Genomic DNA, 11,412 nt, shown 5'->3' with positions numbered 1-11,412 from the left:
CCGGAGGCTGCCGCTCTGAACCAGGAAGTCCCCAGTGCCAGCACTAAGTGGCCCTCAGAACCTGAGAGGCCCAAGCAGCTGAGCGGCTCCCACAGACACAGGAGCTGCCAGGCCTCCGGTTCCTGAGCTGGCAGGGCTACAGTGCCAGGTCCTCCCGGCCACCTTGGGGGTGACAGCACAGTGACAGGCTGGGCCTCTTACACAGCAGAGCTGTAGTTCAAATATTTATTGTATGTGTCTGGCTTTCACGCGGAATTTGCAACCTGCTAGTTACCAGTGTTTACCTTGGTAGAAATTCACGGGAAATCTTAGTCTGAACAGACCCAGAGTTTATTTTACTGCCAGATAAACAACTTTCTTTGATAAATCATCCATGTGACAGTGTTCCTGAAAGACTAAACAAAGATTTCAAGCACAATCTATAGGCCTTTGAGCAGCTTTCCAAAACTAGTGCATGTTAAATTGGCTGCTCTAAGCATGTCGAGGCAGGGCAAGGGCCTAGTATTTCTTTGGCCATTTGTTCTCCTGAAAAAAACAAATAAAGTAAAATATATAGATTGGAGCTTCTGACTGATTTCTGCAAAACTGGAAGAATTCTACTGATTTCAAAATACTCGTTTGCTTCTGAATATAGTTTGTTTGTTGGGTTGTTTTTGTTTTTGTTGTTAACGAGACTAGTTATCACAGATCAACTATTGGAAAGGAAAGAAAATTGCCTTCAAGACACTACTTGAGATAAAGGCAGAGAAGAGAGAGGTAAAACAAAAGGACTCTTAAACCTCTCTCTTAAACAAACCCCCAAACGTTATCAATCAAAAGTTTGTATTAGAACTAAGACTTTTTATAAAAAAAGCCCAAATCGCCTGTATTCTGGAACTGGTGCAAATCCAGCCCGTGTGTTCTGCAGTGACAATGACGGATGCCATCCAGGATCAGTCACAGCAAGTCCACCTTCCCACCGGCGAGGACGGGGTCTCGGAGGCGCTCTCGTGGTCCTTCCATTAAGCACGCGCCTGCTAGAGATGCGATGCTGATGAGGAAAGAGCCCTGTAAAGATGAACGCTCCTGAGCAGATGGAAGTCTCCTGAGCAGATGGAAGTCTCGGGGCAGCTCTGTTCTGTCCTGCGGGGTCGCTCTGAGTCAGAACCAACCCGGCAGCACGAGACAACAACAACGACAGTACGTGGTATTCTTCCTGTTACACTCTGTCCACATGAACTCGAACACACCTTGTAAAGTTTCCTCCATGGGGGGCTGGAAAAGGCTTCTTCAATTTAATCCTCTACTAACCAGAGAATTAGCAGGCAGAGTACACCTGGTCACCAAGTGGATTGCTCATTTCCAGATGGCAGGGGTGGGCTCTGACGCCAACCTGCACCAGTGTGAAGATAAGAGGCGCAGCCCGCCCGGCCTATCAACCAGGAAGCAGTCTGATGATGCCTCCCTGGGTCGTGGCCTTTAAAAAGAGAGAGACATTGGGAACTGCCCTTCTTGCCACCCTTTCACCATCCTTCTCACTGGGATGCTGTGTCTGTCTCCAGGGGTGGCCTCTTATGGGCCATCTGAACCTGGGAGCTGTCCCCTGCCAACTTCCCACCGACCTTGGGTCCATGAGATTCTGCACCCCCAGGCCTGTGATCTCCCTGCATCCTGCTTCACCTCTCTGCCTCACCGGCCCGCAGCCACATGAGTCTGAGGGGATCCAGTCAAGTACTGGACGCCTGGACTTAGCGGGATACCTTCTCCACACAAGATTACTTCTTGATACAAAGCCCCTTCCTACACATTATGAGTGCCACCGATCTGATTGTCTCGACCACACAGCCTAACACAGAGATTAACTCCCCCACCCCACCCCCAAGCACTTTTTTCCAGTAAGAGGAGAGGATTCTGGAACAGGCAGGCACCGTATGTCAGGACTTGACCCACTGAGGGACTCGGTTCTCTCCACCAGACGGCAAAATGGGGATCCGAGGATGAGGGAATGGATTGAGGAGAACAAGACCCAGATAAAACCCAAAGCCACCCCACCTGGAGTCGCCTCCAGCTTTCTTTTCCCTCGGCACACCCTTGAGTACGATGTTCAGATGCCAGGCCCTTGCTTCTCTGTGTCCTCTCAGCCCGCCACACTCAGCCCGCTAGGAGCGGCCAAGCAGGCTACCTGGGAAGAGGGTCTAGGGCGTTTCTTTGCTACTTGCAGTGTCTGTAGACTGGACCGATGCATGTGCCTGACACACTGAGGGCGTGGGCAGCCTCCTTTGGTGCGAGCTGGCAGCAGGCCGTGTGGCTGAGCAGAAGGACCCTGGGCTTGGCTTTGGGTCAGGAAGACAGACTCTGGGTTTCTGCAGCCTTTCTTATCCAGTCAGGACACCGTCACCTTTCTTGTCCAGTCAAGACACTGTCACCGGCTCAAAGGTTGAGAAGTGCCTCTGCGGCTTCCCTGACATCACCCACGTACCGCATCCCAGTACCTGTCCTGGAAGAAGTTTAGCCAGAATGCTCCTTAGCAGCGAGGATGGCAAGACTCAACAGCCCCGAACAACCACATCTCCCTGCCAGCGTTACACCAAGAGAGAATCGGGGCTGGAGACAGGGTCCATCGTACTCCCCACGGGAGGAAACATCGTACTCCCTATGGGAGGAAGGCGGGGGGAGGGGGGGTTGGCTCTGCACCCAGCCTTTCCTCATGGTGGTTCAATGTGAGATCAGATTGCAAAGTGGCCCTCAGGGTCCTCAAGCTAAATTTTCCCGGGACCTGATTCCTCTGGCCAGTCCCCAAAGGCCAGACCCTTCTCCAGATCTCTCCACACTCGGGCTCTGAGTCAGCAGGTAATTGACACACAAACTCACCCCCGCGGCTCAAAGGCGGCACAGGCTTGCAGTCCTCCATGCCCTCTGCACAGTGCAGCCCACCCCTCTGCGTAGGAAGCCCATTTAGGCTGGAGCCCAAGCCCGGAGCTGTGGGTTCCACTTTCCGTGCACTGAACAAAGGCCCTGACCCTATGTTTTCCAGCATATGAATGCTGTAACAACTTGTTCCAAGTATTTACATATCTGTGGATGGGATATATATTTTAGAGATCTTCAATGACAATAAAAAACAGTTGTTCTTGGCCTGCCAACTCCACCGCGGGGTAAAAGTTCCTTCTCCCATGTCTATTTAATTTTACTTTGGCGGAATTAGATTTCTGGAAGATAGAACTTTTCGGCGGGAGGAGAAGAATGTATACACACATATACAGCACTCAGTCACCCAAAACAAGGGTGTGTAGTTTTCCATGAACTTAATAAACAAGTTACACATATCAGAAATTGCTTTCTCCCTTTTGGAAAAAAGGTCCAGCTTCTATGTCCCTGTCATCCCCTGCACGAGTCCTGGTGGTGCAGTGGGATCCTCCCTGGTCTGGTCACCACAAGGTCAGCAGTTCAAGCCCACCAGCTAATCCAAGAGAGAAGGATGAGGCCATCTACTCCCGTAAAGCTTTAAGTTGGACTCAAGGTCAGTGGGGCTGGATTTGGCCTCCCCTATCTGTCATTCACAGTGGACAAAGACCAGGCCTTCTCCTCCTAAAAAGAGTGACAGTCCAGGAAACTCACAGGGGCAGTTCAACCCTGGCCAGAGCGTCACTGTGAGCCAGCATTAGCTCAATGGCAGTGGGTTGGGTTGGGTTTGATCCTCCAAAGGTTCATTTGGCAAACATTCTCCAGGCCTGCTGTGTATAAAGCATTGCAACAGTGAATATACAATTTTTAAGCAGCATTATTTAATTTTAAGGCACATCTTATCTTCACATTTAGACATCAATTCTATTCTCTTTTCCAGTGACATAAAAATAACTGTGCACCTCACAATTAGTGGGAGCCTGCCATTCAATTAGAGGCAGCCAGTGGCATAGTGGTGACTCGTAAGGCTGGTAACCACAAGGTCAGCAGTTCTAAATCACCAGCCACTCCACAGAAGACAGACCGGCTTTCTACTTCTGAGAAGAGTTACAGTCTCAGAAACCCACAGGGGCATTCTACCCTGCCCTACAGGGTCACTGTGAGCCAGTCAGTACTGACTCAATGGAGTGAGTTCCATTAAATTAACTATGGTATCAGACATAAGAGGATTCTTAAAAGCTTAGGGAAGAATGGAATTCAAAGATAGTGGAATTTTTTCACGAAATTTCTGAATCCTTCTCACACTGACCCTGCCCTCCATCTATTTGCAGATGTTGTTTACAGTGACTGTGCTGTACTGGCAGCCAGAGTTTCCTCCTCCTGGGAGGTGAGTGGGGGCAGGGGAACCCCAAGGGTTAGAAAGGTTTAGCCTACTTTTTGCAAACAGTGGAATTCTGCTTCTGAGGCCAGGCACTGCATCTGCCCCCAGCAGCACAGGGAAGATACCTGGACCGAAGAGTACAAATGTATCAATAAAGGGTGGGGCTTTTGTTTTTTTAAAGGATGTATTCCGAACAATAGGGGCTGGTTTTCCTTTTCCATTTTCCTAACCATAGGGTTTCAGGTAGTGTAGTGGTTGCAGATTGGGCTGCCATGCTCAAGATCGGCAGTTTGAAACCACCAGCCGCTGCCAGGGAGAAAGACAGGGCTTTCTACTCCCGGTAAGAGTTACGGTCTCGGAAACTGACAGGAGCAGGCCCACCCTGTACGGGTACAGTTGCTGTGAGTCGGCCTCACCAACTTGATGGCAGTGGAGTTGAGGCGGGTGACAGGGTTCAGCTTTCACCCTTCATGAGAAAACCCCTAAATGAGGGAAAAAGAATCCTTCCCCAAAAGCAAGGAAAATATAGGGGGAGGGGGGCAAATAAATCTTATTCCACAGTGAGAAAAAAGCAGACGGAGAAGTTGCCACCTGAACTCTCAAGCTCAGAAAACTGAGGAAGCGAGAATAGCATGACACTCTGAACTCAACTGGCTGGGTGGTGTCATTGCTCAATGCACTCAGCTACTCAGCAGTCAGAGGTACCTCAGAAGAAAGGCCTGGCGATCTGCTCTCTGGAAAATCAGCCTTGAAGATGTTAGGGAGCACAGTTCTGCTCAGGTACCCATGGGGTCCATGAGTCGGAGCAAATCAACAGCAACTCGTTACTGGTATCTTTTCAAAAGTATGTTGGGACACTCTCCGTTGCCAGAAAGGCGATGGGGGTGTTTACAGATAGATACTGGAAAAGCAGCCTGGGCCCAGAGCATGGCTGAAGCACCGATCCTAACATCGCAGCAATTATAAATCGCACCTTCATATCCCTGGAAGAACAGAACCTGAGGAAAAGATGGGTTGTGGGGCTGGGTTGTTGATAGGGAGATGCAACGAGGCCTCTCGCCAATGCTAAACTGGCCTCTTTGGGCGGCAAGAGCAGAGTGCTCTGCGGTCACGTGGCAGCACCGGGATTTCTCACTTGAAAGGCGGAGAGAGAACGAACAGCAACAAAACCAGACCAGAGCATCGTGCTTGAAGCCCAGCAGGCAGGCTGGCTGCCATGTGGAATACACAGACTTTACACCGTGTAACTTTTGGCTTCCCACATCTGGTGCTTGATCCAGGCTGATCCAGCTGCATTCCTGAGCATCAGCACACAGGTGTTTCTACTGAGGTTTCCCGTTTGGGGGCGGGGAAGATGAACTGAGGGGGCACAGCACCGGGGTGGGGAACGAGTAGCCAAGCAGACTGGTCAGTGTTAAAATGCCCTGCCAGGGAGGTGGGGGACGGGCTGGACTGCCCTGTGCAGGAGAAGCTAGCGAGGGAGGTGGGAGGGCAAGCGCGTGTGCCGCCCCAGCAGGGATGCGCCTTGTTCCTGGAGCTTTCCAGCAACCTGAGGTCTTCCCACCGGTGTGTCAAGGCCACTTACTGCTGAGTTTGCTCCCTGGAGATGGGGGTAGAACACGCTTTGCTTTCTCTCTTGTGCCAGCTTGGAAGGTTGAATGTCTTTGTTTCCTAATGGAATCCCATCAACAGGGCTGCCGAGCTCACTTACATGGGCTGAACTGAGTTAAGAAACAAGTTTTTGAACAGGGCTGTATTCTCCAGGGTGCTGAGAGGGCAGAGCTTAGCTCAGCCCCTGCGGAGAAACACAAAATCCTATTTATTGTTTTATAAGAACCTCTCTCTCTCTCTCTCTCTCTCTCTCTCTCTCTCTCTCGACTGCATCCAGTCTCCATGCTTCCTGCTCCCAACTAGAAGTGCTATGGAAACATCTTTTTTTACACCAGCTCCTAGCAGGCATGTCTCCTCTTTAAGGAAGGAGCGAGCCCTGGTGGTGGTAGTGCTTATGCGTGGGGCTTCAATCCAGAAGGTCAACAGTTCAAAGCCACCAGCTGCTTCTCGGGAGACAGACTGGGCTTTCTACTCCCATTAAGAGTGAGCGTCTCAGAAACTCAAGGGCAGTTCTGCCCTGTCCCGCAGGGTTGCTGAGTCACCACTGACTCTTTGCAATGAGTTTGGTTCAAGTTTGGGCTGGAAGTCAGGAAGGCAGAGCCTGGGGCAGAGTGAAAGCCCTCCAGCTGGAAAAGTCAATTTCCTTATTTACCAAATAATTGGACTTGTGAAGACGGCCTCTAAGATCCAGGAAGAACTCAAAAACCCAGATGAATACAATCTCCTGTGAAAGGAACACAGGCCCCGGTAATGAATTACTCAACTTCACAAAGACCTGAGTGGCTATTAAATCTTACCTCTTCTTGCTGTACGTCCCGGGGGTGGGGTGGAAGGAGTGCACAAATGATAAATGTGCTCGGCTATGAAACAAAAGGTTCAAGTCCACCCAGGAGGACCCTGGAAGAAAGACCTGGCAAACGACTGCCGGTGAGATTATGACCAGCAAACCTATCCTAAGGAGCACAGTTCTCTGTTACACATGGGGCTGTCAAGAGTCAGGCTCAACTTGACAGCACTGAATTTGGGGTGGTTTGTTTTCTCCGACTTCCTGTTAGCAGTCAGGAGGTAACGTTGTGACTGAGTGGGCAGCCCTCAAAGAACTCTGGTGGTGCAGTGCATTCGGGGTGAGGCTGCTAACTGCAGAGCTGCCGGTTCAAACCCACTGACTGCTCCCACAAAAATGTAGTCTCTGAAGTCCTATGGAGAAGTTCTACTCTGTCCCATAGGGCTCCCCGAATCTAACCGATTTGGTGGCCGTGGGTTTGGTTTGAGGTTTGAGGTACTGCTCCAGTTAGGGAAAGGAGAGTTATGAGCTGGGCTCCTCCTGGCAAGGTCAGCAGTTTGAACCCATCAGCCTCACTTTAAGAGAAAGAGGAGGCTGCTCCCATAAGGATTACAGTCTCCGCCGCCCAAGGGGGCATTTCTACTCACCTCTGGGGGTCACCATGAGTAGATTCAACTGGATGTCAGATGGCCAACCCCAGGTGAGTGTCCCAAGTGCCCTTGAGATATTCACCCTGCCCCCCAATGTCAACCTTGCCAAGTCTTTCCCAAGGCTGAGCTTTCAGACCATCCCTGGGGAATGTCGCCAGTGTCACCACTTACCACAACACCCTGCCATGTTGCTGGGCTCTGAGGGAGTGGGGAGGAGCTTGGGTGACAACTTTTGGCTGGTGAGCCCCAGAGATCCTGAGCATAACTGGATCCACATCCCAGCAAACTCACTGCCATTGAATCCATTCTGACTCGCCCCACCTCCATAGGACAGCGTGGAGCTACCTCTGGGGGTTTCTGAGACTAGACGTCTTTACGTAAGTAGAAAGTCTGCTCTTTCTCCCAGCTCCTTAGTATGAACTTTGGCCCAAGTTCCTCCAGCACCACCGACAGCCTGGGAGTTACAAAATGATGGCACAGTTCTCTAGGGAGCCACTGAGGAGCATTGGGTCAGGACTCAAAAAAACTGCAATTTACTCTGCACAAGTGCTTTGGGACCATGGGCTGGTCACGGGGCAACCTCCTCAATAATATTTGCCGAACGACTAGATCCAGGCATGAATAAATGATTTGATCTGATTCTTTGAATGTGGAGTCCTCCCACCGTGGAGCGCCACCTGCCAGGCACCTCCACGTCCTCAGTGCAGGGGTGTTCATCACTCTTCCCTCAAAAGTGAAGCCCAATAATAGAAGTCATATGAGCACACAACACCACTGATACATTGACCCATTCAGAGTTTATTCAAGTGATTCCTGGACTTGCTGAAATGTCTAGGATCAACTTCTCACTTTGAGTCTCCTAATTTACAGTATCAGAAAGTCTTGCAAATCCGGACAGAGAATCTGCAGGAGCAAGCCCTTTTCCCTTGGGGCGTTCATAGGCATCAGAGCAGTAGCTGAGACGATTCCTGCCCCCGACGTAGCGGAAGGCTTCCTCGTGGGATGGCTCGGAGCACAGGTTCCCAAACTTATTTGGCCTCTGCCTTTTTCAGAAAAAAAAAAAAAAAATACTGTGTCCCTTTGGCAATTAAAACTTTTGTAGTGTAGCCCATAATCTAGGGTAAAGTGTAGGTATTTGCTTTTGCAGAAACCCTGGGCTGTTCCCGAGAGAGAAAGACAGCATCTTCTTCTCCTGTAAAGAGTTAGTCTTGGAAACCCACAGGACAGTTCTACCCTGCCCTACAGGCGACTAGGAGTCAGAATTGACTGGATAGCTGTGAGTTGAGTTGGATCGCTCCAGTGTCCCTAGGGGGTGTTATCACCCATTTTGGGAAACCCTGTCTTAGAGGTTGTATTTAGGTCCTTGTTTTCTCTGTCTAAATGCACCTGTAGGCACTCTGGTGGCACAGGAGCTACGTGTTAGGCTGTAAATCGCAAGGTCAGCAGTATGAACCCCCAGGAGCAGTTCTACTCTCTCTTACGGGTTGCGATGAGTGGAAATCGACTTGATGGCAAGGAGTTTAGTTTGGGGTTTCCCTGGAAAGGAATCTCAGCCCCACTTGGAGTTGACAAGCTTGTTGGTAAGGCAGCATCTGCTTGAAAAGGACACGGGCTTGGTAAAGTGGAGGGTCAGAAAACACGAGGAAAATCTCCAGTGAGACAGACGGACATGATGCCTGCAACAATGGACTCTCTTACACAACCATCCTGCAGAGGGCAGAGAGCGGGCGACATTTTGTTCTGTTATACCAGAGGCCGCCCAGAGTCAGAACCAGCCTGGGGGCCACTAACCACCATAGGAGGCTCATGGGATCAACCAGCTCTTGGCACCTGGTGAAGCAAGAGTCGGCATCAAGGAGCAGGCGTGAGTCCCAGGTAGATGGGAAGACAGTCCATTTGCAAACACCACTGCAGGTGCCGGACTCTACAAGTTTGAGTTCATTTTAGGTGGAATCAAGTCGAAGGAGGGCGACTCAAACACAAGCAGAGAAACGGACAGTAGGCTGGGCTTTTCCTGAAGGCCCTGATGTCCTCCCACAAGAACAGCAGAGCATGTCGAAGAGCGCTCAGGATGGAACCTGTAGACGTGACCTGCCCTCGGGGAGCTCACTGGCGGCAGATGCTCTGAGTTTACAGGTCAGGCTTCCTTCGACTTGAGTGTGCATGGGCGTGTGTGTGCAGTTCATTCGAGTCAGGGCCCCTTGCCAGTCCAGGGGCCTGCCATGAGTCGACACACATTCAGATCATGGAAGGGCATGCCGGGGGTGCCTTTGAAGGACACGAAGACTGGGATTACCTACCTTTATGTTTTTCCTGGTAAGGACACTGTAAGAAGTCCAACCCCCAAAATGCAAGGCAGGAATTCCGAGAAGCACATTGTTCTGCCTGGGGCTGGATCCTGCCATTCTGCAGGTGGGCCTGACCTGCCCGGTACCTCCCTTCTCTGCACCCAGTGACCCCACCCCCACCCCCCTCTGGCTGAGGCAGAGGAGGCGGGGCTGACCCTTCGACATTGACATGTACCTGTCCCAGAGGAGAGATTCCCAGACATTTGGAATTTAGGTCTTCCCAGAAAAAGACCCTGGGGATCTGCTACCCAGGCCACACACAGTGCTCCCCCTCGGGCAGCAGCTGCCAGTTCTGGATTCACTTTGAACCCAGAGCAATCTGAGAAGGAGGGAGAGAAATCCGGCTACTGTAGCAGGGACGCCAGTTCTCTTGGCCTGTAAGCACATGAGGGGACTTCAACTGAGTCCCCCAGTGTTGATTTTCCCCACCCCTTCCCTGAAAGGTGCCCCTGGTCAGCCTTTCCTGAAGCCATCTCAGATGCTGTGTGGAGTAGTGCTGACACCTAGGGGCGGATGAGAGAAAGTCTCAGAGCTGCCTTGGAAGCAGGTGAGGCGGGCTGTGCCACCTCCCATCTTGGCACAGAAGCTACTGTTTTCCCATGGCCCCTCCGGACATGTCCCCAGGCCTGACTGCCGCCACTCCTACAGGAAGCCCCCAACATCTACCGGGAAAGGCAGTTGAACTGTTCTAAAAACTGGCCGGCTCCCCACTCGATCCAGGTTTTCCCTCAACCTGAGAAAGGTAGCTGTATGGAAAGGACGAGTATAAAGATGACAGAGCTCCAAAAAAGAGGTCTTCTGGGTCTAGCGGGGACACCAGTCAAGAGGGACAGGGACTGCCCAGCCGCAGAGGTGGCCAGGAGCACTTCCTTACCAAACTCGCTGGCGCAGAGATGCTCAATGACGGCTTCGGATTTCAGCTCGTTGTCACACGGGGGACACACAGGTGTGCCTAGGGAGGGAAAGGGAGAGGGGTAAGGGGATGGTCAGAAAGAAGAGGGGAGGGAGAGGAACCACCCTGGGGAGAAGCTCATCAGTGGGACACGCTGACCGTCCGTCGTTAAAGGTCTCCTGGGACTTCTGAACAGCAACCTTACAAGGGGGTATAAAGCAGCTCCCCGCACCCAGCCTCTGACGTCACAAACAGGCCCCAGGTCCAATCTTGAAAACTTGGGGTTCGAGCTGTGACATAGGGCCCCGCTATTTAAACCAAAGTCGCCTGCGGTCGGTTCTGTGAACTGGGACCCAATGGGTTATTGTGCGTCCTAGAAAAAGCTGGCTTAGAAGCCAAGAAGATTTCCATCTTGTCTGTGCCCTGTCCTTTCTCCTGTAAGTAACCCTCTCCGATTCCAGCCACATTCCCAACTGGACAACCAATCTGACCAGCTCTCTCAGAGACCGCATGGAAAGAAACTCACATTCACACACTCCAACCTCTCCGAGAGTCCTATTTAATGAGTGTTCCTTCAGGAGCCAGCGGCAAGAGCAGCTGGTGTGGGGGTGGGGAGGCCCTGACAAGCACTGCCAAATGGAAGGACGGGGCTTGACAGGGAGAGAGACCCTCTGGAGGAGCCTTAGTGAGTGGTTGTGAAGTGCTTTGAAGAGGAAGAGTGTGAGTGTGTGTGTGTGTGTGTGTGTGTGTGTGTACAAGGGCCCAGGCCAAGAGCAGCTGGTGTGGGGGTGGGGAGGCCCTGACAAGCACTGCCAAATGGAAGGACGGGGCTTGACAGGGAGAGAGACCCTCTGGAGGAGCCT

General features: G+C 51.6%; 1 protein-coding gene across 1 annotated transcript in view; it reads right to left on the bottom strand.

Moving 5' to 3' along the window:
• Nucleotides 1–8,087: 8,087 nt before the first annotated feature.
• SFRP1 (secreted frizzled related protein 1) overlaps nucleotides 8,088–11,412 on the bottom strand; it is a 15,644-nt gene continuing 12,319 nt past the window's right edge. The window contains exons 3-4 of the mRNA XM_045286858.1: nucleotides 10,532–10,609; nucleotides 8,088–8,352 (exon numbers count right to left, since the gene is read on the bottom strand). Coding sequence (XP_045142793.1) covers nucleotides 8,174–8,352; nucleotides 10,532–10,609 — 257 coding nt within the window. The 3' untranslated portion in view covers nucleotides 8,088–8,173. The remainder of the gene's footprint in view (nucleotides 8,353–10,531; nucleotides 10,610–11,412) is intronic.

The sequence above is a fragment of the Echinops telfairi genome, unplaced genomic scaffold (genome assembly GCF_000313985.2).
Source record: "Echinops telfairi isolate 266 unplaced genomic scaffold, ASM31398v2 ScPeMD7_9;HRSCAF=40, whole genome shotgun sequence".
Taxonomy (NCBI): domain Eukaryota; kingdom Metazoa; phylum Chordata; class Mammalia; order Afrosoricida; family Tenrecidae; genus Echinops; species Echinops telfairi.
Note: the sequence above shows the minus strand (reverse complement) of the source record. Positions and strands in the feature narration are given on the sequence as shown.